Source organism: Rhinoderma darwinii, chromosome 9, assembly GCF_050947455.1.
Source record: "Rhinoderma darwinii isolate aRhiDar2 chromosome 9, aRhiDar2.hap1, whole genome shotgun sequence".
Taxonomy (NCBI): Eukaryota; Metazoa; Chordata; class Amphibia; order Anura; family Rhinodermatidae; genus Rhinoderma; species Rhinoderma darwinii.
The window spans coordinates 28,422,364-28,449,658 of record NC_134695.1 but is presented as its reverse complement, the minus strand read 5'-3'; the positions used below and the strand labels follow the sequence as shown (position 1 = coordinate 28,449,658).

At 41.5% G+C, this 27,295-nt stretch overlaps 1 protein-coding gene across 3 annotated transcripts in view; it reads left to right on the top strand.

Moving 5' to 3' along the window:
* SPTBN2 (spectrin beta, non-erythrocytic 2) overlaps positions 1 to 27,295 on the top strand; it is a 230,913-nt gene that overhangs the window by 164,630 nt on the left and 38,988 nt on the right. For all 3 annotated transcript variants that reach the window (XM_075837432.1, XM_075837434.1, XM_075837433.1), the window contains 7 exons: positions 3,082 to 3,233; positions 18,347 to 18,520; positions 19,969 to 20,060; positions 20,396 to 20,476; positions 21,400 to 21,515; positions 25,429 to 25,541; positions 26,252 to 26,439. In XM_075837432.1, coding sequence (XP_075693547.1) covers positions 3,082 to 3,233; positions 18,347 to 18,520; positions 19,969 to 20,060; positions 20,396 to 20,476; positions 21,400 to 21,515; positions 25,429 to 25,541; positions 26,252 to 26,439 — 916 coding nt within the window. The remainder of the gene's footprint in view (positions 1 to 3,081; positions 3,234 to 18,346; positions 18,521 to 19,968; positions 20,061 to 20,395; positions 20,477 to 21,399; positions 21,516 to 25,428; positions 25,542 to 26,251; positions 26,440 to 27,295) is intronic.

Sequence of the window (27,295 nt, the reverse complement as noted above, 5' to 3'; positions counted from 1 at the left end):
AAACTACACCCCTCAAAGAATTTATCAAGGAGTATAGTGAGCTTTTTGACACCCCCCCCCCCCCAAATGTTTTGCTGAATTTAGTGGAATTGGGTTGTGAAATGAAAATCTAAATTTTTTTTTCTAACAAAACGTAGAAATTTTCCGTTTTTACAAGGCATAAAGGGGAAAAAGCACCACAACATTTAAAAAGCAATTTCTTCCGATTTACGGAAATACCCCATATGTGGTAATAAACTGCTGTTTGGACACACGGCAGGGCTTGGAAGGGAAGGAGTGCCATTTGGCTTTTAGGCTCAAGTTTTACTGGAATGATTTTCGGGTGCCATGTCGCATTTGCCACGCCCCTGAGAGGTCAAAACCGTAGAAGCCCCCTAAAAATGACCCCATTTGGGAAACTACACCCCTCAAGGAATTCATCTAGGGGTATAGTGAACATTTAGATCCCACAGGTCTTTTTCAGAATTCATTGGAATTAGACCGTGAAAATAAAAGGAAAACCACCCAAACATTTGTAAAGCAATTTCTCCCGAGGCAATCGTGCAACTTGGCATTCAGATTTTGCTGGATTGTTTTTTGGGCGCCATGTCGCATTTGCAAAACCCCTGAGGCACCAGTGTACAGTGGAAGCCCCCAAGAAGTGACCCCACTTTAGAAACTACACCCCTCAAGGCATTTATCATTTTTCTGGACATATAACAGAGCTCAGAAGTGAAGCGCAACATGCGCATTTGAGGCCTATTTTGGTGATTTTTGCAGCATTGTCCCACAATTGCAGGGCTCTGAGGTCAAATAGTAAAACAAACCAAACCAAAAATCTAAAATTTTGACTCATCAGACCAAAGTACAGATTTCCACTAGTCTAATGTCCATTCCTTGTGTTTCTTGGCCCAAGCAATTCAATACTGAGGAACAACAAGAAGAAGAGGCTTCTTTGAAGAAATTCGACCTTAAAGAGGCTCTGTCACCAGATTATAAGTGCTCTATCTCCTACATAATCTGATCGGTGCTGTAATGTAGATAACAGCAGTGGTTTTTATTTTGAAGAACAATCATTTTTGACAAAGTTATGAACAATTTTAGATTTATGCTAATTCGTTTCTTAATGACCAACTGGGCGTGTTTTTACTTTTTACCAACTGGGTGTTGTTCAGAGGAGTGTATGAGGCTGACCAATCAGCATCATACACTTCTCATTGTTCCAGCCCAGCTTCTTTCGCTGCACAATCACACTGTGGCTGGGATGGAACAATGAGAAGTGTATGACGCTGATTGGTCACTGATTGGTCAGCCTCATACACTCCTCTGTACAACGCCCAGTTGGTAAAAAGTAAAAACACGCCCAGTTGTTCATTAAGAAACTAATTAGCATAAATCAAAAATTTCTCAAAATGATCGTTTTTCATAATAAAAACTACTGTTGTTCTCTACATTACAGTGCCGATCAGATTATGTAGGAGATATATAATGTGGTGACAGAGCCTCTTTAAGGTCGAATTTCTTCAAAGAGGCCTCTTCTTCTTGTTGTTCCTCAGTAGTGAATTGCTTGGGCCAAGAAACACAAGGAATGGACATCAGACTAGTGGAGGTGCTTTGCTGGTGACGCTGTTGGTGATTTATTCAAAATTTAAGGAAAACGTAACCAGCATGGCTACCACCGCATTCTGCAACGACATGCCATCCCGTCTGGTTTGCGCTTAATGGGACCATCATTTGTTTTTCAACAGGACAATGACCCCAAACACACCTCCAGGCTATATAAGGGCTATTTATGAGTAGGACCACAGAGTAAAGGAAAAGCAGCCAACGAGTGCTCAGCACAAAAATTGTTCAGTAATGGATTGAGGAACAAGACAAAGTGTTCACGATGCTGACTTGGCCTCAAAATTTGCCAGATGTCAATCCGATCGAGCATCGGTGGGATGTGCTGAAAAAAACAAGTCCGGTTCATGAAGGCCATTACCCCTCACAACTTGGTCAATGGGGTCTGTGGCTGAACGCTTAGATTTTTTTGGACAACTGATCTGTCATTAGGTTATATATTTTATTAGAAACCGAGAATGAACAGAGCCAGAAACCACGTACATCATTACAATGTGTTAAGGCAAATGCATCTTTAATCTTATTTTGTGCAAAATAAAAATCCATGGGATCCATGGGATTTACTGTTCTTTCCATTTCTTAATGCCTTTTGGTTACAAAAGACATAAAATAAAGGGGAAAAAACAGATTGGCGTCTTTTTTGATGGTATACTATTGCATGGTGAAACACTGCTTTTTGTATTTCTTGTAATTCATTCACAGTCCACATTTAAATGTACAGTAAGTGAAGTAGTAAGCAGTGGTTTTTACTAATACAAGACAGTGCACCTCCACTAAACTGATGTGAAATTTTACAGTAAAAAAAAAAATGAAGCCTTGTCGAGACTCAGCCCCTTTAGTCACCTGATGTGTTGCTGCCGAGTGTCGGACCCCACCTCTGATATTGATGGCTTATCCTAAGGATTATAGTCCCGGAAAAACCCTTTAAAGGGAACCTTTCATGTTGAACATACTGTTTGTTCTGCAGGTAGCATGTTATAGAGCAGGAGGAGCTGAGTAGATCAATTTATACATTTTTGTGGTAAAATTTTTTAGAATAACATGTCATTTATTTATTTAAATCCCTGCTCACTGTGTGCTAAAGAGTCCAGTGGGTTGTCCAAACCATTGATTTACAGCCTTCCCTGTATAAGTGTGACTGCAGAAATAGTTGGCAATCACGGAGTAGGACCGCCGGTAAACTGGGATTTAAATCAATAGATTACAAGTTATCCTGCATCTTTTTGCACACCACTATCTGTCTACTCAGCTCCTCCTGTTCTTTAACATGCTGCCTGCGGATGGAACTGTATGATTAATGTGACCAGATCCCCTTAAAACAGCAATTCCATGAATCCATTAAAATTGCTTCTGTTCGCTGTGAGTGTTCCTATGCTTGCCTTGCGCTGTAGAACAAAGGTGGCATTTATTATATATATTTTTTTTCCTTTCATATTATATTTGAATAGTTCTTCATTAATTTTCCTTGTCTCTTTATAGATGAACGTGAAGCTGTTCAAAAGAAAACCTTTACAAAGTGGGTCAACTCTCACCTTGCCCGAGTCACTTGTAGAATTTCTGATCTGTACAATGACCTGCGAGATGGAAGGATGCTGATCCGACTGCTAGAAGTGCTCTCTGGAGAACAACTGGTGAGTAAAACCGCTAGTTACAGCTATTCATAGTGGTCAAGGGTTTGATTAAGATACTGTATAGGGTTTTGTTGGTTGTTAAGTCATTTTTACTTCAAGTTTTTATGTAGGGATGGTCACTATACAGTGAAGGAAATAAGTATTTGATCCCTTGCTGATTTTGTAAGTTTGCCCACTGTCAAAGACATGAACAGTCTAGAATTTTTAGGCTAGGTTAATTTCACCAGTGAGAGATAGATTATATAAAAAAAAAACTGAAAATCACATTGTCAAAATTATATATATTTATTTGCATTGTGCACAGAGAAATAAGTGTTTGATCCCTTTGGCGAACAAGACTTAATACTTGGTGGCAAAACCCTTGTTGGCAAGCACAGCAGTCAGACGTTTTTTGTAGTTGATGATGAAGTTTGCACACATGTTAGATGGAATTTTGGCCCACTCCTCTTTGCAGATCATCTGTAAATCATTAAGATTTCGAGGCTGTTGCTTGGCAACTCGGATCTTCAGCTCCCTCCATAAGTTTTCGATGGGATTAAGGTCTGGAGACTGGCTAGGCCACTCCATGACCTTAATGTGCTTCTTTTTGAGCCACTCCTTTGTTGCCTTGGCTGTATGTTTCTGGTCATTGTCATGCTGGAAGACCCAGCCACGAGCCATTTTTAATGTCCTGGTGGAGGGAAGGAGGTTGTCACTCAGGATTTGACGGTACATGGCTCCATCCTTTCTCCCATTGATGCGGTGAAGTAGTCCTGTGCCCTTAGCAGAGAAACACCCCCAAAACATAATGTTTCCACCTCCATGCTTGACAGTGGGGACGGTGTTCTTTGGGTCATATGCAGCATTTCTCTTCCTCCAAAAACGGCGAGTTGAGTTAATGCCAAAGAGCTAAATTTTAGTCTCATCTGACCACAGCACCTTCTCCCAATCACTCTCAGAATCATCCAGATGTTCATTTGCAAACTTCAGACAGGCCTGTACATGTGCCTTCTTGAGCAGGGGGACCTTGCGGGCACTGCAGGATTTTAATCCATTACGGCGTAATGTGTTACCAATGGTTTTCTTGGTGACTGTGGTCCCAGCTGCCTTGAGATCATTAACAAGTTCCCCCCGTGTAGTATTCGGCTGAGCTCTCACCTTCCTCAGGATCAAGGATACCCCACGAGGTGAGATTTTGCATAGAGCCCCAGATCGATGTCGATTGACAGTCATTTTGTATGTCTTCCATTTTCTTACTATTGCACCAACAGTTGTCTCCTTCTCACCCAGCGTCTTACTTATGATTTTGTAGCCCATTCCAGCCTTGTGCAGGTCTATGATCTTGTCCCTGACATCCTTAGAAAGCTCTTTGGTCTTGAGTCAGACTGATTAATTGAGTCTGTGGACAGGAGTCTTTTATACAGGTGACCATTTAAGACAGCTGTCTTTAACGCAGGCACCAAGTTGATTTGGAGCGTGTAACTGGTCTGGAGGAGGCTGAACTCTTAATGGTTGGTAGGGGATCAAATACTTATTTCTCTGTGCACAATGCAAATAAATATATATAATTTTGACTATGTGATTTTCTGTTTGTTTTTTTTAATATCATCTATCTCTCACTGGTAAAATTAACCTAGCCTAAAAATTCTAGACTGTTCATGTCTTTGACAGTGGGCAAACTTACAAAATCAGCAAGGGATCACATACTTATTTCCTTCACTGTATATACAATTCAGTAAAAATGGTGACTACGTCTTCTATCGTAAAATGTGGGACAAGATTATGCACTTGATATAAATCACTTCAGTGGTGAAATATACCATAGGCCCAATACTAAGTTCAGCAAATCTGCCTAATTATGTAACCATGTATAAGCAGAAAAGCATTACTACAGATTAGCCTTTTAGGTTTTAGGAAAGCGGTTGATAACACCTATGATTGCTGTAATGGTGGCCATATTGGCTTTCACTCGGTTTTCCCTGAAAAAGATAAGACTTTGACAATAGGCGTAATTCATTTATGTACATTTACTGGAGATTTTTGGATTTTGGAGGCAGTCGTACATGGTGAGGCAATCTTGGACAAATCCCAGGGAGACATGTTCCCTATGCATCACTGCACAACGGCCATCACACGGACACATATATTTCAATGGGGCCGTTCACACGCCCGTTGAGTTTTTTCAAATCTGAGGTCACACGCTCGTCTGAATGTAGCCTTAGGGTGGTTTTACATGTAGCAGTATTGTTGCAAAAATTTCTGTAACTGAAAATCCGTTCCACTCATCTGAATGAAGTTGCATCTTGAGCAGGTGCATGGATTTCCGTACGGATTGTCAGTGCAGAAATTTTGCAGTGTATTACAGTAGCAACAAAACGGAAGAGATCTAAACAAATCTTATCCACACGCTGCAGAAAAAATTTATATGCGGTGTGGATTCTCAATCTAAAGCATGTAAATTTATTCGGCTGTGGCCAGCTCTCGTCGTCAACCTGAAGATGGGCTTATAGAAGTTCTATGTGAGCCCGTCTTCAGCCTAACAAGGAGCGCCATTCACAGACAAAGATGCAGAATGCTCAGTCACAGGCCACAACCTCCAGACATTTTTAGTATATATTCTTATAACAAAAATAATAATACAAAAAATAGCACTAATCAGGTACATGGGGAAGGCCTAGCGTATAATATGGAGGAAAAACTTCACTGGAGTGTTGCTTTAAAGAGGCTCTGTCACCAGATTTTGCAACCCCTATCTCCTATTGCAGCAGATCGGCGCTGCAATGTAGATAAGAGTAACGTGTTGTTTTTTTTTCAAAAACAAGCATTTTTGGCCAAGTTATGACCATTTTTATATTTATGCAAATGAGGCTTTCTTAAAGGAACAGTGTCATCACAAATAATTTTTTTATATGTTAAAGATGTTAGTGCCTTAATATAAACGTTTATTTTCATTTGTGTGTTTGTGTGTTACTGTTTCTTATTTTTACACTTTTTCTTCCCTATGGGGGCTGCCATTTTTTGTTCCATTTCTGTGTGTGTCGATTAACGACACACACAGACATGGAATACGGCAGCCACAGTCCCATAGGGACTGTGAACGGCTCCCGTCCCATTGACTGCCGTGTACGGCGTCTGTGTGGGAACTGCGCATGCGCCGCTCCCACACAGTCCTATTCGAAATTGGCGCCGTCCGGCGCCATTTTCCTGTGGACCGGAAGTCGCGGCCGGACAGTAATATTACTACTTCCGGTCGCGGCTTCCGGACTTGTGCACATGGAACAGCGGCAGCAAAGGGAGCGGATGGGCCGAAGGGAGCCGCGGCGGCAGGAGCAGGTAAGAGATTTCAATGTATGTTAGTGTTTGTGTGTGTTTACTACTGTATGTAAACCTACTACACTGTGGGTTACCTCAAAAAATGGCGACACACAGTGTAGGAGGTTAAACCTTTCAAACCCCTCGTTTATCCCGGCACTAGCCAGGATAAAGGAGGGGGGGATGCTGAGAGCTCACTAGAGCGAGGGCTTTTAACCCAATGTTGCAATGCTGCAATTTTGGGAACTAGCTCCATCTAGTGACCAAAAATGGGTAGTATTATAAATTAGAAAAAATTTATAATATTACCTGGACTCGTGCAAAAAAATAAAAAAAATTTGAACAGTGTTTAATCACCCACACACTAAATGTTTAATTTTTAAAAAAAAAACATGTTTTTCTGGCAACACATTCCCTTTAAGTACTACTGGGTGTGTTTAAAGTTATGTACAAGTGGGCGTGTATTGTGTATGTACATCTGGGCGTTTTTACTTCTTTTACTAGCTGGGCGTTGTGAATAGAAGTGTATGATGCTGACGAATCAGCATCATCCACTTCTCTTCGTTAATACCCAGCTTCTGGCAGTGCACAGACACACAGCGTGTTCTCGAGAGATCACGCTGTGACGTAACTTCCTGCCCCAGGTCCTGCATCGTGTCGGACGAGCGAGGACACATCGGCACCAGGCACCAGTTGTACTTAAGAAAGCCATTTGCATAAATATAAAAATGGTCATAACTTGGCCAAAAATGCTCGTTTTTGAAAAAAAAAAACTTTACTCTTATCTACATTGCAGCGCCGATCTACTGCAATAGGAGATAGGGGTTGCAAAATCTGGTGACAGAGCCTCTTTAACCTCTTCCCGCTTTTGGGCGTGACTGTACGTCCGAAATCAAAGTGATTTCTCGCAATAGGGCATACAGTTATGCCCAAGCTTTAAACTGTCACCATGTCAACAGACATGGTAACAGCGTCCTGATCGCAACTGTCATAAACAGTTGCCGAGCAGGACTCGCGGCACAGGACCAATCGGAGTGGTCCTGTGCCGGTATGAGCTGTGATGGGCCAGTCAGTACTGACAGGCAAATCACAACGCAGGAGACTTGTTTTGCCGGCATATCCGGCTCTGACAAGACCATTCCTGTCAGAGAGCTTGTCAGAGTCGGAAGCCAGTGAAAGGACAGTGGGAGTGAAGAACAGTTGTTAAAAAAACAAAAAAAAAAAACCCAGCGATCTGCCCCTGTTGTGCCCACTGACCAGTGATCACCACCTTTAGTGCCCACTGGTTGTAAGATATATAATTATATAATTTCAGTCACCCACAGTGTCCTCCTGCCGTGTGATCTGTGCCCAGCGATCACCTGTCGCAGTACCTGGTCGCCATCACCCTGCTGTGTCCCTAGATTGGCCACTGCCCGAGTTCCCTGTTAGGTAGCAATGCCACGTCTCATTTAGTTTCCCCCCTGGTAGGTAGGGTACGCTTACTCTTTGAATACAGCAGGGTTGCTGGTCTGTTCTCATTGCGCAGTTGAGAAAAGCGCTGTTTATTTTTTGTTCAAAAATTTTTTTTTTAAAAGAGTTAGTTAGTTAGTAGCTGAACAAAATTATTGGCAAAAGAGTCTTCACAGCCGAGGAAACGTATGAGATGTTGTGTTCCGATACGGACAGCGCAAGTGAAGGTGAAGCACAGTTCGTGCTTTCATCTTTATCGAGTGACTCTGCGTCTGCACCCCCCTGTCAGCTGACCTGGGAAGCTGCGGACAATTATACCCCCCAGTGTCTGAATTTACAGCCCCCTCAGGCATTCAAATTGACACTACGGATTTCAGCCCCATTGATTATTTCAAAGTTTGTTTTTTTCAGACACCCTTTTAGAATTAATTGTCCAGCAGACCAACATTTATGCGGAACCATTTATTTCCCAGAATCCCGACTCATTTTATGGGAGAGGCCAAAATTGGACCCCCACAAACGCAGTGGAATTGCGGAAGTTTTGGGGCTTATTTTTAAGTTTTGGTCTCATAAAAAAGCCCAGTATTAGAGACTATTGGTCCCCTGATATTTTATATAATACCCCCCTTCACCGCACAGTAATGACAAGGATGCGATTCGAAGCCATCGTAAAGTTCCTTCATTACAATGATATTAGTCAGTGCCCACCCCCACAGGACCCACATTTTGATAGGCTGTATAAAATAAGACCATTGATTGCCCACTACTCCCAAAGTATTTCCCAAGTTTATACCCCACAACAAAATATTTCGGTAGAGGAGTCATTGGTAAGCTTCAAGGGTAGACTGCACTTCAGGCAGTATCTACCCAATAAAAGAGCCCGGTACGGCATAAAACTGTACAAACTCTGTGAAAGTGCCACCGGTTACACTCACTCTTTTAGGGCTTATGAGGGGAAAGACTCCCATATAGATCCCTCAGAATACCCCCCCTTCTTAGGAATTAGTGGAAAGATCGTATGGGATCTTATCCATCCTTTACTTGGCAAAGGATATCATCTTTATCTGGATAAATTTTACAACAGTGTCTCATTGCTAAAAGTTCTGTCATCCAGATCCACATTGGCGTGCGTAACAATCCGCAAAAATCAGAAGGGCCTCGCCAAAACTTTGCTGGGTCAGATCCTAAAATTAGGAGAGAGCAGAGCTGGCTGCAGCGACGATCTGCTCCTCCTGAAGTATAAGGACAAAAGGGACGTCCTTATACTGACCAGCATTCACGACAGCAGAGGCAGCCTAGTCCCTTTACGTGGATCCACCACCCAAGTTCCCAAACCATATTGTGTACAGGAGTACAACCAGGTTATAAAACCATACAGCGCCATGCGCAAGACCACGGTATGGTATAAAAAGCTGTCTGTGCATCTTACACAGATGGCTTTATACAACGACTTTGTCCCCTGCACATATGCCGGCAGTGTGGATACGTTCCTGCAATTTCAGGAAAAGTTCATCAAGTCCCTAATATTTGATGACCATGTAGGAGAGGGCAGTTCATCCGGTTCTTCCGTCAGCAGGATAATTCCCGGCCAGCATTTCCCCACAGACCAGCCCCATTAAAAATTTGATCATTTAAAATTTGTAAAAAATACACCTAAAACAAAACAAAAAATTCTCACTATACCAAGGACCCGAGGGAGTGTCTGTCTCATCCAGGTTGCAAATCTGGGTGAGAGGAATAAATCCAGATGAGATTGGTTGTCTCAGCAAATCATTTTTTGGGCTGGATTTTATGGAATGCTGGGTAGGTTGGTAGTAGGACCTGCCATCCCCTCTCCCTCCATAGCAGGTTTTCCAGGTTGCCCTCCTTAGTTATTAAAATTAAAGGATGAGTGTCCCGAAAAAAAAATAATTTGATATCAATTTGCATTTAGTGTTTTATTATAAAATCTTTTATTTATGTGTGTGTTTGTGTTTTACTTTTTTATATTTTTTAACTTTTTCTTCTCTATGGGGGCTGCCATTTTTTTTGCCATCTCTGTATGTGTCGATTAACGACACATACAGTGATGGAATACGGCACACACATCCCCATAGTGAATGTGAACGGGAGCCGTTCCATCCACTATAGCGTACGCGGTCTGTGTAGGAGCGGCGCATGCGCCGCTCCCACACAGACCAAAAGTCAGGTCTTCGCTAAAGCGAAATCCGGCGCCATGTTCATGTCGACCGGAAGCCGCGGCCAGACTGTGAGATGACGACTTCCGGTCGCGGCTTCCGGACTTGTGTTCTGAAGCAAGCACGAGGAGCGGAGGGAGCAGACCGGAGCGGACGGACCAAAGGGAGCGGCGGCGGCAGGAGCAGGTAAGTTAGGTCTGTGTATGTACGTGTTTTACTGTGTGTTTACTACTGTTTTTAAACCTACTACACTGTGTGTTAGCTCAAAAAATGGCGACACACCGTGTAGGAGGTTTGACCGTTCAATCCCCTCCTTTCTCCTGGCACTAGCCAGGATAAAGGAGGGGGGATTCTGTGAGCTCACTAGAGCGAGTATGTTTACACCAAATTTGCAGCATAAAGCAATGTGGTTGCTTTACCACATGCAATGCTGCAATTTTGGGAATTGCTCCCTCTAGTGACCAGCACTGGGAAATGTTATAAATTAGAATCTAATTTATAATATTTCCTGACTCGTGAAAAAATTAAAACAATTTGGACAGTGTTTTAAGCATTCATACACTAACTGTTTAACTAAAAAAAAAATAACAAAAATTTCTAGCGACACATTCCCTTTAAAGTATTTCTTATTATACTCCTAGATGAATACCTAGAGGGTTGGCACATCACAAATAAAAAATTCTCACTATACCCCTAGATGAATACCTTGAAAGGTGTTATATTACAATCTAAATCTTCTCATTATACCGCTAGATGAATTCTTTGAGGGGTCTAGTAAATGCCATCGTAGTAGGCCTCAGATGTTGCATGGTGCTCTTTACATTCTGAGCCCTGCCATGTGCTCAAACAGCAGTTTACCTCCACAAATGGGGTATTGCCGTATTCATGAGAAATTGCGTGACAAACTGGAGGTGCTTTTTCTCCTTTAACCCCTTGTGAAAATGATGAATTTGGGGCTAAAGCAACATTTTCTTTGAAAAAATCTAAATTTCTTTTTTTTTGCTGCCCAGTGTATGAAACACCTGTGGGGTCAAAATGCTCACTATACCACTTGAAAAATTCCTTGAGGGGTGTAGTTTCCCAAATGGAGTCACGTTTGGGGGGTTTCCACTGCACTGGTACCTTTACAAATGCGACATGGTGCAGAGAAATCAATCCAGCACTCCAAAAGCTAAATGGCGTGCCTTCCTTTCCGAGTCCTGCCGCTTGCCCAAACAGCAGTTTATGACCACATGTTTGGCATTTCCGTACTCTGGAGAAGTTTCTTTACAAATCTTGGGGTGCTTTTCCTCATTTATTTGTTGAAAAAATTAAAAATCTTATTGGAAAATAATGTCATTTTTCATTTTCACTGCCCAATTCTAATGAAATCTGTGAAACACCTGTGGAGTCAAAATGCTCACTACACCCCTAGATGAATTCCTCAAGGGTTTTAGTTTCCAAAATGGTTTATTTTTTGGGGTGTTTCCTTTGTTTCGGCACCACAAGACCTCTTCTAACCTGACATGGTGCCTGAAATATAATCTAAGAAAAGGAAGGCCCTAAAATCCACTAGGTGCTCCTTTGTTTCTGAGGCCGGTGTTTCAGTCCATTAGCGCACTAGGGCCACATGTGGAATATTTCTAAAAACTGCAGAATTAGGGCAATAAATATTCAATTGTGCTTCTCTGGTAAAAGTCTTCAGTACTACAGGAAAAATGGATTAAAATGGAATTTCTGCAAAAAAAAATGAACTTTGTAAATTTCCCCTCTACTTTGCTTTAATTCCTGTGAAACGCCTAAAGGGTTAAAAAAAACTTTCTGAATGCTGTTTTGAATACTTTGAGGGGTGCAGTTTTTAAAGTGGGGTGATTTTTGGGGTTTTCTAATATATAAGGCCCTCAAAGCCACTTCACAACTGAACTGTTCCCTAAAAAAATGGGCTTTTGAAATTTTCTTGAAAATGTGAGAAATTGCTGCTAAACTTATAAGCCTTGTAACGTCCTAGAAAAATAAAGGGATGTTCAAAAAATGATGCCAATCTAAAGTAGACAAATGTGGAAATGTTAGCTAGTAACTATTTTGTGTGGTATAACTATCTGTCTTACAAGCAGATACATTTGAATTTTAGAAAATTTCTAATTTTTTGCAAATATATATCGACCAAATATATCGACCAAATTTTTTCACTAACATAAAGTACAAGTTATTACCACATAAAGTAACACACGTCAGATTTAAAAAATGAGGCTCTGTCATTTGGTCCAAAAGTGGCTGTGTCCTTAAGGGGTTAAAGGGGTTTTCCCATAATCCATATTTATTACCTTTCCACAGGTTAGGTGACAAACATCTAAACGATGGTTTACGCATGCTCGGCCACTCCATTCATTTCTGTGGAGCTGCCGAGCACTATCTTCGGCATCCCCATAGAAATGAATGAAACGGTGGCAGAGCTTGTGCAGTACCACTCCATCCATATGGGACTCCCAGGAACGGCAAGGTAAGCCTGTTCTCGCGATCGGCGGAGGTTCCAGAAGTCAGACCCCACCGATCAGATATATCTATCACCTATGATGTGGATAGGTGATAAATATTGATTATAGGAAAACCCCTTTTAATGTGTCTAACAAAAAAAGAAACACTATGATTACACTTTGGCTATTGCTTCTGATTTACTTATATATGACAATTTGTATGTGTTGATAGGGAATCTTTAAAGGGGTTATCTGTCAGTTTTCAAAGCTTTTAAAATACCCCGCCCCACTCCAGTGCAGCAGCTTTGGTCCTGGAAGTTCATGCAGTGGTCAAGTGGCATTTATCGGTAATGTAGCGGTCACCGATGAGGCCAGTGATTGGCTACAATGGCACATGAGCTTCCGGGACCGCAGTAACAGGGACTAGAGCGGGGGGCATTTCAGGGGTGAGTTTCTGATAGTTTATTATTTTATACCGTTACCTGCCCATGGACAAGTCCTGGATGACCCCTTTAATTTTCCCTAATTAACATCTGAATGACTGCTTTACATGTGTAAACCTGTTACTAGAAATAAAAACACGGCGCTCCATAGAGAAGAAACCTCTTGGTATGCTGAGAACGGACAGAGAAAGATCTAACTTCTCACCAGTTTAGGATCAGCTTCAGCTCCTCCTTGGCCGGTTGTGCATGAAAGCATCCGCAATAGGTAGCATAAATAAAGTTAGAAAAACAAGGATATCTGGGTGCTGCTGGATGAAGGACATACACTGGAATCCGTTTAAAAGAGTTGTTTTATTTCATAGGGCTACGCGTTTCAACACTGAACAGGTGTCTTCATATGGCAAGTGTAACAGCAGTACATTATACAGGGGTTTATATATACACCAGTAAGAGGAGGGACAATAAATGTATGACATCATAGGGTCAAGGGGTATGGCCAAGTCTGCCATCTACGGAAGCCTATTAGGCCCTACCATAGTCAGCACCTAATAGTCTGCCTGTCAGTGTGAAACTGCCAGGTATAATACACTACAATACAGAGGATAAAAGTGATCGGACAGTTGCACCTTAAAGTCCTTAGTGGGACCAAAAAAAAAAGTTTAAAAAAAAAATATTGTAGAAAATGAAAAAATATAAAGTTCAAAAACTATAAATCGCCTTTCCCCCCATTATGTTTTGTTTTTTTTTATTATTATAGCAAAAAAAAAACACATGAAAAACTATACATATTTGGTATTGCCGCATCTGTAACTACCTGAACTATAAAACTATTAGTTATTTATACCACACAGGGAACGCCAATAAAAAAAGAATGCCAGAGTCGCTATTCTTTTGTCACTTCACCTCCCCTAAAATTGAATAAAAAGGGATCAAAAAGTCGCATGTAGCAATAAAAACTACAGTTCGTATTTAAAAAATAAAAACAAGCCCTAACATTGCTTTCTTGATGGAAAAATAAAAACAGAATAAAGTAAATGTCATTCAGCACGTAAATGCTGTAAAAAAAAAAAAAAAGAATAAAAAACCATTATCGGAATTGCTTATTTTTAGTCACCACGTCTCTAAAGAAATAAAAGTACAGATCCCGCAAAAAATAAGGCCTCACACTGCTCCATTGAGAAAAATAAAATAAAAAAGGTATGGCGACCCAAAAGGGTGCAGAGTGTGTTCCAAAGGGGGATAATTTATCAGTGCGACACTGGCCACACATCTGTGGATTATTATTTATTTACCGCATTATTATATCCTCTTATTATGCCCTGATGTACTCCGCACAGCTTACATATGCCCCCACATTTTAAACTGAAATTCCAGCAAAATCTGTGCTCCAAAATCCAATAGCGCACACTCCCTCCCTTCTAAGCCCTACAGCGTGCCCAAACAGCAGTTTACGTCCACATATATGACATTCCCATACCTGATAGAACCCACTTAACAGTTTGAGGTATTTGTCTTCAGTGGCACAAGCTGGACACAACATATTGCACACTCAAATGGCATATCCGTGGAAAATAGCCATTTTTACACCATCCGCTGCGCATTAATTTCTAGTAAAATAATTGTAGGGTCAAAATACTAATTGCACCCCCTAATATATGCCTTGCGGGGTGCAATTTCTAAAATGTGGGTCACTTCTTGGGTGTTTGTTTTACTATTTGACCACAGATCCCTGCAATTGTGTGCCAGTGCTGTAAAAATCACCAAAATAGGTCTCAAATGCGCATGGTGCTCTTTCACTCCTGAGCCCTTATCATTGTATTGGTACCTCAGGGGTTCTACAAATGCAACATGTCGCCAAAAAAACAATCCAGCAAAATCTACAGCCGAAATATTGCTCCTTCCATCCTGAGCCCTGCCGTGTGTCCAAACAGCAGTTTGTGACCGTTATTGCCGCACTCGTCAGAAATTGCCTTACAAATGTTGAGATGCTTTTTCTCTTTTATCCCTTGTGAAAATGAAAAACTCCAATAAATTCTGCAAAAAACCTGTTGGGTATAAATGCTCACTATACTCCTAGTTAGATTTCTTGAGTGGTGTAGTTTACCAAATGGAGTCACTTTTGGGGGGTTTTCACCGTTTTGGTTCTTTAGGGGCTTTGCAAGTGTAACATGGCGCCCGAAAACCATTCCAGCTAAATTTGAACTCTAAATGCCATATAACGCTCCTCCCCATCTGAGTCCTGCCGTGTGCCCAAACAGCAGTTTGTGACCACATATGGGGTATTTCCGTACTCATGCTGCTTTAAATACTTTGAGGGGTGTAGTTTTTAAAATGGGGTGATTCATGGGGGTTTCTAATGTATAGGCCCCTCAAGGTCATTTCAGAACTGAACCGGTTCCTAAAAAATAGGTTTGGAAACTTTCTTGAAAATGTGAGAAATTGCTGCTAAATTTCTAAGCCTTGTAACATCCTAGAAAAATAAAAGTACGTTCAAAAAATGCTGCCAACATAAAGTAGACATATGGGAAATTTGAACTAGTAACTATTTTGTGTGGTATTACTATCTGTTTTACGAGCAAATACATTTAAATTTAGAAAAATGCTAATTTTCTCTACATTTTGGTGTTTTTCACAAATAAACACAATGTATTAACCAAATTTTACCAATAACATAAAGTACATTGTGTCACGAGAAAACAATGTCAGAATCGCATGGATAAATAAAAGTATTCCAAAGTTATTACCACATAAAGTGACACATGTCAGATTTAAAAAAAAAAAGTCTGAGCCTTAAATTGCCTTTATGGTCTCAGGACAAAATTATAAATGTGATGGGGTGTATGAATTACCTGGTGCCCTCCAGTCCCCCATCGTATGTCGCGGATCCAGATTTATAGGGTCTCCTTTGTGTTGTCTCAAAATGGCCGCCACGCTTCTCCGACTGAGTCTAAGATACTCCCACTGTTGACGTATTGGACAGAACTGCTCACGTAAGTGTCGGGCTGGGTTCTCACGACCTATTTTCAGGCGTAAACGAGGCGTATTATTTCTCGATTTATGCCTGAAAATAGGGCTACAATACGTCGGCAAACCTCTGCCCATTCATTTGAATGGGTTTGCCGACAAACTGTGCAGACGACCTGTTATTTACGCGTCGTTGTTTGACATCTGTCAAACGACGACGCGTAAGTTGACTGCCTCGGCAAAGAAGTGCAGGGCACTTCTTTGCAACGTAATTTGAGCCGTTCTTCATTGAAGTCAATGTAGAGCAGCTCAAGATTTACGAGCGTCACAGACGCCTCGCATAATGCGAGGAGGAGCTTTTACGTCTGAAACGAGGCAGCTGTTTTCTCCTGAAAACAGTCTGTCTTTTCAGACGTAAAAGCCTCTCATCGTGTGCACATACCCTCACATTCATAGACTAAGAGGCACTGTATCAATTTTTGAATAGCACAGAGGGGACCCTAGAACGGCGGATCCACGTCAAAGGGGAACGACTGGAGGGCACCAGGTAATATTACTCCATATACCTCATAATATTTCAAATGTTGTCCCGGCACCAGAGGGTAGCTTTAAGACTCAAGCTAGGCTGTGTCATTAGGGGTTAAATAAGATTTGTAGTACCCTATCAGATGGTTCTCCTTGCCTAGATCCAGCTGGTAGGAAGTTGCCTGTGAAAAAGTATGACAAACAACTCTCCTCTAGAAGGAAGAAAACTGTCGGTCTAGTACTACCTATGGGTGTATTCACATGTGGCAGGTTTGTTGCAGACATTTCTGCAACTGGGGTCATTTGTGTGTGGATTTCTGCAAACCACATTCAGATGAATGGAATAGTCTCAGAAATTTCTGGAACAAATCTGCCAAGTTTGCATATACCCTGTAAGTGACTACCCTGTAAGTCAATGTCCGACCTTTTTAATAACCTTGAAACATGGCTCGGGTTTTCAGTCAAGCCAGTGACACCCAACTGTGGACGGCACTGTTTCAAAGTATATATTCCTCATCAGTACAGAGTGGCACTAGACACAGATTTTTCTTCCTTTTCGGATAAGATTTCATTAGCAATGTTTATATATTTTTTACACCAATAACATAATACTCTCGCCACTTTATTTTTAATTTACACAATTCTACCTCTGGGCTCTTTATTTCTAGTATTCACCAAACTTTTGTTAGCACTTCCCCCTCCCCCAAATACTTACATTTGCCTCATGGGGCTTTATTTATCAAAACTGGTGCAAAGGAAAAGTGAAGTTGTTGCCTATATTAACCAATAAAATGCCACTCCATTTTTTTTTTAGAGGCCCTTTCGGGAATCAAAGTAAATAATAACTACCCCACTTTTCATTTTGCACCAGTTTTGATACACCTTTCCCACTTTGCAGTTCCATAGAGTACATGTTTTGTCTGCAGGTGCACGCCACCTCCATGGAGATTCAATGTATTCAATTCATGGAGATGTAATTTTAACACCAAAAATAATTTTCCTTCGTTTTTATACATACAGCAACATCACAATAACAACTTTTCTAGCCATAGATTTAGTGGGGTTATCCGGGGACCAAAAATTGCAGAAGTCCCTTACTAATGTACTTTCATTTTTAATTCTGTACCGAATCATGCAGTTCAAACTCGATGTGTGGTCACCGGAAGTCCTGTAGTTTTCCTAATATTGATGACATGCCGACACAGCCCCACGTGACTAATGGCTTGCTTCATGTGCCATTAGTGTCTGCGTGTTATCAAGCACATTACCGCAAGGGGCTGGCACATTGCCTATCGCTGAAGTCCCTGAGCAGAGCATCAGCTGGCACTCTGCCCAGGGATTCCAGCACTGCTCCCGACGTCACTGTCCATATATGGACAGTGACTTCAGGGGTTTTCTATCACTGGAATGCCCGGGCAGAGCTTCAGCTGATGCTCTTCTTGGGGACTGCAGCTTTAAACGAGTTGTATTTGCTAGACAGTGTCTGAATATTTTGACCCTTTTGCCTCGCAACAGACCTCAGCCCTATTCGGGTACCTACACTGGAGCAACTTAGTCCTGTGGCAAGCAGTATAGTTACCAATTAGTGTTCAGAAGCAATGGTGGAGCATATTGGTCACATTCCATCAGCACTTCGCACTGAGAATCTTTCCTCTGAAGATGATTACTGGAATATGTTGTTGGGTTTTTGTTCTGTTTTTTGGGGGTTTGTTTTAGCCTCTCTTCCAGTTCCTTAGTTGTTGCATTTGCTCTTTATCTTTTATAAAACTACGTAAAACATATTGACTTTGCTTTTTGATTCATTACAGCCCAAGCCCACAAAGGGTCGTATGCGTATTCATTGCCTTGAAAATGTTGATAAAGCACTACAATTTTTGAAGGAACAAAAAGTCCATTTAGAGAACATGGGATCCCATGACATTGTGGATGGTAACCACAGACTGACACTAGGACTTATTTGGACGATCATCCTCCGTTTCCAGGTAATATTATGTTGCTTAAAATTTTAAATTAGTTGCCTTAGTCTCAAGGTAAAACATTCATGGGCTAAACACTCACCCATTAATGGTCGCTGCCATTTCATGTAAGTCATTCTTACTCAACATTGTAGGAAACATGTCATATTACTGATATATTTTAAGTATTTTTGGCTGTACTTGGGACATTCTTGGCCTGAGGTGGCCAGTGTGTCTGCACCTCATCACCCCTATAGATAATTCTTATATTCGAAAACCGTGATCTGTTGTTTTTTTTCACATTAATGCAGCCAGGACATTGATTAGACACAATTTCTTTATCCATTTTACTTTTATTGACAACAAGAGGTAGCACAATGTGTAATTCTATAAATCGGTTCATCTTGTGGTATCTGAACATCATAGAGTTAGAACAAAATATTCTATAGCCAAGAGTGGGCAAGCTATTGCTCATTGTGAAGATGCTCAAACTATTAGATAAAGTTGGCTTTAGTGGCTAATTCCGAATTAATTTTTTTTGGCTGATGGGTGGTAGATATAAGCATCATAAACAATTGTTGGTATTTCCAAACATAACCAAACTCCTCCTCCTTTCTTGGAGGTTTTCTTTTTACCGTTCCTTATTTGTAATCCTCAGTGACCACTAAGGATATACACAGACGAATGATTGCTGGTGCGCAACACCATTTCTTTCTTTTCGTGATCACCATATAATTATGGGCCATTTGATCATCAACATCTGATACGCTCTCCACCTTCCATCTATTATGAATTGGCAGCTTAACATAGTTCTAACCTTTTGGACAATCCCTACTTGTTAGCAGGGTCCATTGACAATAAGCTGATCATAAATTTTCCCCTTGCTGGGACCCCAAACAATCAGCTGTAATCTGTGGGCAAACCTGGCCGTGTTAAATTTACCTGCAGCGCCACCACAGGGGAAACTATGCATTTCACAGTTCCCATTTAAATAAATGGGTTTGTTTGTGAAAGGCTGGCTTCTCACATTGCAGATGCACCACGGACGAGATGCGCTGGCGATTCGGCTGAAACAACGACAACGTGTAGATCGGCGCTGTTTTAACGGCAGGTAAAAGCACTTCCATTGTAAATGGCTACTCTGTAAACTTCCTTTTAATTACATAACCGCTCAGCCATTAACAATGAAAGTGCTTTTACCTACAGTCCGTTTGCAACCTGCTCCGTTCTACATGTCTGTGGGGTTCCTGCCGCATCCTGGACGAACTTCGGCTGCTGTGCATCCACAATGCGAGAACCCAGGCAAATACAAGACTGGTCCTCCAGATAGAGAGACACTTTATGTAACTGCTCTCATCCCGGGCCAAGAGATTAGGACCGACCCCTTTAAGTCCTCATGCACACAACAGAGCCATGTTCAGGAAACAAGCTGAATCCCTGCAGCTATTTGATACGAAGTTATATTTCCTTTGCAGATTCAAGATATTAGCGTTGAGACAGAAGATAATAAAGAAAAGAAGTCTGCCAAAGATGCCTTATTACTATGGTGTCAAATGAAGACTGCTGGGTGAGCATTAAACAATTGATGAGTTGCTGTTCTGGATATCGTATCTAATCCAATATCAATCATGACTAACCATAAACTCCTATATTCCAAATGTACAATAGGAATACATGTGAATGTTAGCAGCATTTTGTCCAGCACATTTTCTGCTTTCACATGAAGTATTTGCATTGCAAACTGTTTGTATACAGAAGCTAAAAATTGTTTATTAATGTAAAGTTTAATCACAGTTCTACCATATATTGTAGTTGAAAAATGTGGGTGATATTAGTAAGTTGCTTTCATTAGTTGACCCTTCATTCACCTTTTTATATCGTTCTTTTCCTCTTTTTTTTTAGGTATCCAAATGTTAATGTTCACAACTTCACAACAAGTTGGCGTGATGGCCTAGCATTTAATGCCATAGTGCACAAGCACAGGTTGGGAACCAGTAATTATTGTATATATGTAGTGTGTGTGTGTGTGTGTGTGTGTGTGTGTATGTACGCCATTGTAAGGATTTTGAGAAATGTTGTTAGGGTAAATCCTTTATTATTAACACTACTTGCACAACTACACAGGTATAGGAGGTGTTTACATGACCGTAAATGAGGGTATGAAACCAGGGTTATTTTTTCATAGTGGTTAGAACATCACCAGCTGAGTATACTGACACTATATTTGAAGCTTTGCCCTTTGCATGCTCATACCTTCCTCTCCACATCATGTTTGCCATTGGAAAGGTAATGTAAGGTGTCAAAGGAATACTCAAAGATGGGTTGTAAAAAAGTCTTGTGTCCCTTTTGGCATGTACCTATTAGGTTATATGTGTACATAAAATCTCCAGGATCCACCTTACTCAGGCTTATTTGACCAATTCTATGTATGGCAGTTGCCAGATAATGTTGCAGTTTATAATATTCTCTACTTGCTGTAATGGAAATCAGCTCCCTATGCATTGACTTCCTATCGGGCTTGTGGTTATTACTGGCAGCCAATCTGATTCTGCAGTGTAAAGCATAAGAGAGACGGCCTGAGCCTCTATTGAGACAGAAGGAAGTCTTCACCCTACTCGCGTCAGACGAGGCAGCTAATCCGCAGTCTCTGATCATAGCGGTGCCCTAATGGAGCAGAGCTATAAAGTAACAAACACTGAAAATAATAAATACCAGATTAGCGGTACCTAGTGGTAAAGACTTACATGCAGATCCACAGTAACTACAGGTGTTAGAGTTACTAGCAATATTCATACAATAAATGAAGGAGAGCCAAGCGAAGTGGTTGTCTGGAATGACAGAAATGTATGGAGAGCAGTTGGGTGTATTTATATGAAATTGTTTGCTCCTGTTCTTCTCCATTCTAGGCCGGATATCATTGACTTTGACACTCTGAAGAAATCCAATGCTCACCACAACTTACAAAATGCATTCAACAATGCTGAGCGCGAGCTAGGCCTCACTAAGCTTCTGGATCCTGAAGGTAAATAACCGTGTTTTGGCTGGGTTCCTTGTGTTCTCTATGTATATTTATTTTCTGGTTTTAGGTCTGCCCGAGATAAGTCAAATTTATTATGGAACGGCAGTCTTAATAAATCTCCCCTAATGTCTTATTGTATATGCATTTCTTGATGCGTTTTTTTTAAGACATTTTAAAAAGCTTATGGAAGTTTATAGAGAGAAAAGGCCATACCTAGATCATGCTGCATTTAATTCTACTGACCGCAAAGTTGTATAAAGAGACCACAAACCAAAACTCTAAGACCACACACACACGATGGATGAATCTCCTTTGTTTTGTGTCCACTTCTGTGTTTGGCTCAAAAAGGCATCAAATCTATTTGTGATCCAAAGCCAGGAGTGGATCTAAAATGAAGGAAAAGTATAACGGAAAGTCTGATATATCTCCTGTCTTTTGGATTCACTCTTGGTTTTGCCTGAAAAAACTCACACAGAAACTGCATGTGTGATTCCAGCCTAATTGTAAAGATATTCATGTTCCTGTAGACTAACAGTAGACATCTGGTCACAACATTTTTGGCTTTGAATAAGTCATGAAAAAAATTTCGGCGAAAAACACACATACATGCTGTGGATCCACCCTTTGTGTGGTGGTACCTGAAAATGAGTGTTATTATGTAAGGAGAGGTATAAATTCAGGCTAGATTTAGGTACAGAAAATCTTTACTTGGGTTACATTCAGTAAAAGGATCTGTACTGAAGACCGCTCAGGATCAGTGCATTCAGAAAGTCTTCAGACCCTTTAAATTTTTTCACGTTTCGTTATTTTGAGGCCTTGTGGTAAAACAAAAACAAAATTCAAGTTTTTCCCCATCATTCTGCACTCAATACCCCGTAATGACAAAGATAAGTAAAAACCGAATTCTAGAAATTTTTGCAAATTTATTAAAAATGAAAAATTCTAATTTCACATAGACATAAGTATTCAGACCCTTTGCTATGACACTTTAAAATTTAGCTCTGGGGGCCTCCCATTTCTCCAAATCATCTTTGAAATGTTTCTACACCTTGATTTTAGTCCACCTGTGGTAAATTCATTTAATTGGACATGTTTTGGAAAGTCACACCCCTATTTATATAAGGTCTCACAGTAGACAATCCATAACAGAGCAAAAATAAAGCCACGAGCAGGAAAGAACTGCCTGTAGAGCTCGGTAGACAGGATTGTGTGGAGGTAGAGATCTGGAAATGGGTACAAAAAAAATTGTACTTCACTGAAAGTTCCCAAGAGCACAGTGGCCTCCATAATTCTTATATGGAAGAAGTTTGAACCAACCAGGACTTTTCCTAAAAATGGCCGCCGCACCAAACTAAGTAATCGGGGGAGAAGGGTCTGATGAAACCAAGATTGAACATTTTGGCCTCAATTATAAGCGTCATGTTTGGAGGAAGCCAGGCACTGCTCATCACCTGCCCAATACCATCCCTACAGTGAAGCGTGTTGGTGGCAGCTGTAGCGCAGATGGATGACAACCACTGCCATCCTACCACCCCTGGTGGCCTTCAGCTTCCCTTTTATCTATGCTGGCTTCTCTCTTCTCCCTGGGGATGCCGGTGTGTACTGCTTCCTGGTCCCCGCTCGCACATGGTCTCTTAAAGGGCTAGCGCTTGCACTACTAAAAGTTTCCCCAGCCTATCCCTGTACACACCTGGCTATATAATCTGACCTGAGCAATGCCTGAGCAATGTTGTGTCTTCCCTACGTTTGCCTTGCAAATGGTTCCTTAGCTGTACCTTGTATCCCATATCCTGTATCCCGTTTTCCATATCCAGTATCTGTGTCTAGTTCTAGTGCCAAGTTGAGTACCAGACAACTTTATCATCTGTGTCCAGTGCCACTGCCGAGCAGAGTGTCCGAGACAACTTCACCATCTGTGTCCGATGCCCATGCCAAGTCCAGTGTCCGCGTCAACTGCACTACTCCTGTCCAGAGTCCTAGCCAAACTCCATTATCCTGCACAGGCCTGACTGTCTGGCATATACCCAATTCTGACTTCCCAAGTACTTTATCATCACAGACTCTGTTGATCAGCAGCTGCTCTGTTACAGAGGAGTGGCCCAGTGGGTCCACATACCTGCCAGTTGTTACAGCAGCATCATGCTGTGGGGGTGTTTTTCAGCGGCTGGGACAGGGAGAATGGTCAGGGCAGGGCTGGTTTTAGACCAGGTGTGGCCCTTGGCAAAGTTAAAAGTGGGGCCCCAAATGCTGAATTACTGTATCAATAATGTAGTCAATTCAGAAGGCAGTGTGCAGAGAACTGCATCGCTGATTTCTAGCGTGTTCAGAGGTGCAAGCCCCAAAGCATATGTCGTCCCCCCCCACACACTATATATATATATATATATATATATAATATAATATAAAAAAGGTGCAATGTTTCAATCCCACATTTGGGATCTTGCTGCTTGAGAAAGTTCCCAATGTGGGATTGAAACGTTGCACCTTTTTGATGTTGTCTGAATAAACCACAGTTTTATACTTTAGAATTGGTGTGCTGCAAGATCTTCTTCATGTATCTATATAATCCCTAGGATCAGGATTACTTGCTTGGCATCCGGACTTCACATGCTTTTTTGTGAGTGCTGTAGGTATATATGTGAGTGAGTGTGTGTGTGTGTGTGTGTGTGTGTGTGTGTGTATATATATATATATATATATATATATATACCTATATACAGCTCCCCCTTGTCTATAGTGCCACATAGCTCCCCCCTCTCCTTGTATATAGTGCCACACAGCCCCCGCCAATTTTTTTTTTACTTACCTAGTCGTGTTCCTGCGAAGGACAAAGCGCATCACAGCCTCCGGGCGGGACACTTGCGCAGGCCAGCGTGATGCAGTGACATCATCACGCCGGCCTGCGCAGGGATTCTTCCCAGCGCCTTATAGGCTGCAGGCCTAATGTAGCCTGTAGCTTATAGAATTTAATTGTATCTGTGTCCTGAGGATGCAGATACAATTTAATGTGGCTTTCGCCAGCACCGGGCTCCCCCCTCAGTGCTAGCGACGCCACTGGGCATGAGGGGGCCCGTGCCATCTGGCCCATAAATGTTATGTGCCGGGCGGCGTGGTCCCCGTAGTAGCTGCTATGGCTGATATAGGAGGACCCCCTGCCCAAGAGGATGGGGGCCCTCGGCACTTGCCCAGTTTGCCACCCCCCCCCCAATGCTGGCCCTGGGTCAGGTTGAGGGAAAGATGAATGGAGCAAAGTACAGAGATATTCTTAATGAAAACCTGATTCAGAGTGCTCTGAACCTCAGACTGGGCCGAAGGTTCATCTTCCAACAAGACAATGACCCTAAGCACACAGCTAAGACAACACGTAAGTGGCTTAGGGACAACTCTGTTAATGTCCTTGAGTGGTCCAGCCAGAGCCCTGACTTGAACATCCCTGGAGACACCTGAAAATGTCTGTCCACCGACGGTTCCCATCCAACTTGACAGAGCTTGAGAGGATCTGCAGAGAAGAATGGCAGAAAATCCCCAAATCCAGGTGTGCAAACCTTGTGGCATCATACCCGAGAAGACTGATATTCTGTTATCGCTGCCAAAGGTGCTTCAACTAAGTACTGAGTAAAGGGTCTGAATACTTATGTCAATTCCGTATTAGTTTTTCCTTTTCAATAAATTAGCAAAGATTACTAATGTTCTGTTTTCACTTTGTCATTATGGGGTATTGAGTGGAGAATGATGGCGAAAAACATGAATATTTTTTTTAGTACAAGACCTCAACATAACAAAATGTGAAAAAGCTGAAAGGGTCTGAAAACTTTCCAAATGCACTGTATATCTTTTTTTTTTTAGTCACTATATCTGCTTACTTGATTTTTGCTAGACTAGAAAAATGTAAAATGTTCGCATTTTGTTTCTTCAGATGTAAATGTAGACCAACCAGATGAGAAGTCCATCATTACTTATGTGGCGACGTTTTACCACTATTTTTCAAAGATGAAGGCCCTGGCAGTGGAGGGGAAACGTATTGGCAAGGTACTTGATTGCTTAAGTCATTTATTTTTTTAAGTAAGAAAATGTTTTGCCGTACAGGTCATGTAGTATGCGCCAATAAGTATGGGAGTGTCTGTTTTGGCATGGCTCTTATTTAGCCATTTAGGTGTATAATATGTGGTTGTGTTGTGATGCAATCTGCATTAAAACAATATTGAAGGATATAGAAGTGGAACGTTTGTAGAGCACATTGTGAAACGATAAATTATGCATATGACTGTAATCTCTTATTTCAGACTTTGGCTTAAAATAACAGGTTGGCTACTTAGAGGCAAGCTCCACCCTGGGAGCCACTTTAAATGTATATATTCGAGAACTGCGTGAATTTACTTTATTAGAGTCTGAATCACTTATTTTAGTTGCCAGTGCATTCTGTTTATAACCTGCAGGCCAGCTTCATGTTCCACTGCTTGCCCTGCAAATTTGTCATAAGTGCAACATAAATATTGCACCTATGTCTTTTCATCTCCCTTTTAGTCATATAGCTATGTACACCTTTTTTAATAAAACATTGTATCAGTGTGATTTGGTGCAACTTTCTTGAGATACAGCTGCTTCGTATCCTGTATACAGAGCAGCTGTATATTGTGCTGAGACCTGAATCCGTCAGGTCAGCGGGGCTGACGGGTTCAGTGACCGAGGGTTTGATGGAGTATTTTTCATGTTGCTTTGTTCTAATATGCAATTTGTAGGTATTGGACCATGCAATTGAAGCAGACCAGCTTATTGAGAATTATGAGCGCCTGGCATCTGAACTTCTCACATGGATTGAGCAGATGATTATTACACTCAATGATCGAAAGTTGGCCAACTCCTTGAGTGGTGTTCAAAACCAGCTTCAAGCCTTCAACACTTACCGAACAGTAGAGAAGCCTCCCAAGTGAGTTATTTTTTTTCCAAGGCTTGCTGCTTACAGTGCAGTTCTAAGGATTTATCTAATTGATGTTTTTTTTTGCCAGGTAAGTTATAACCCCTTAACGATGAGCGACGGATATATTCGTTACAAGAGGGTGCTAGTTCCCGCATCGTGACTGATATATCCGCGCTCCTATCTCATGGGTACTGCCACTGTACCCACGAGATCAGTGGCAGGACAGGAACACTGCTGTTATACACAGCCTGGCTCTTGCCGGAATTGAAGATTTTCAAATTCCAGCAGTTTAACCCTTAGATGCCGCGGTTAGTCGATGTTTGACAGATGGAGGGAGCTACCTCTGTCATCCCATAGGCACACCCGCGATTGCGGGGAACCGATGGGTTTCCATGGCAGCCGGGGGCCTAAAATGCGCCCTTGTCTGCCTTCCGTAACTGCCCATTAGGCTCCAGGGCCCGGGTGTGACTTCCACCTCTGCACCCCCTGTAGTTACGCCCCTGGCCTTGCCTTGGATGCATTCGTTTCTGAGACTGAATTTCAAGCAGTTATTGCCTCCATGGCGAGTGGTACAAATTCTACCTCGAGGAACGTAGGTGCCCAACAAAGGCCCCTAGGCCTACCATGACTATATGCCTATTAGGCCATGTCAGAGGCATGACCTAAAAGATTGCCTGTCAGTTTTACACTGACAGACAATAATGCTTTGCTTATTTCTTATGCTAATTAAACCCAAAGCATTATATCGGCGATCAGAAGAAAGTTTTGTGGGACTAAAAATTTTTTTTAATTCGTTAATGTTTATAAAGAAAAATAAATAATAAAGATTACAGTAAAAATAAAGTAAAGCTTCTTTTTTCCATAA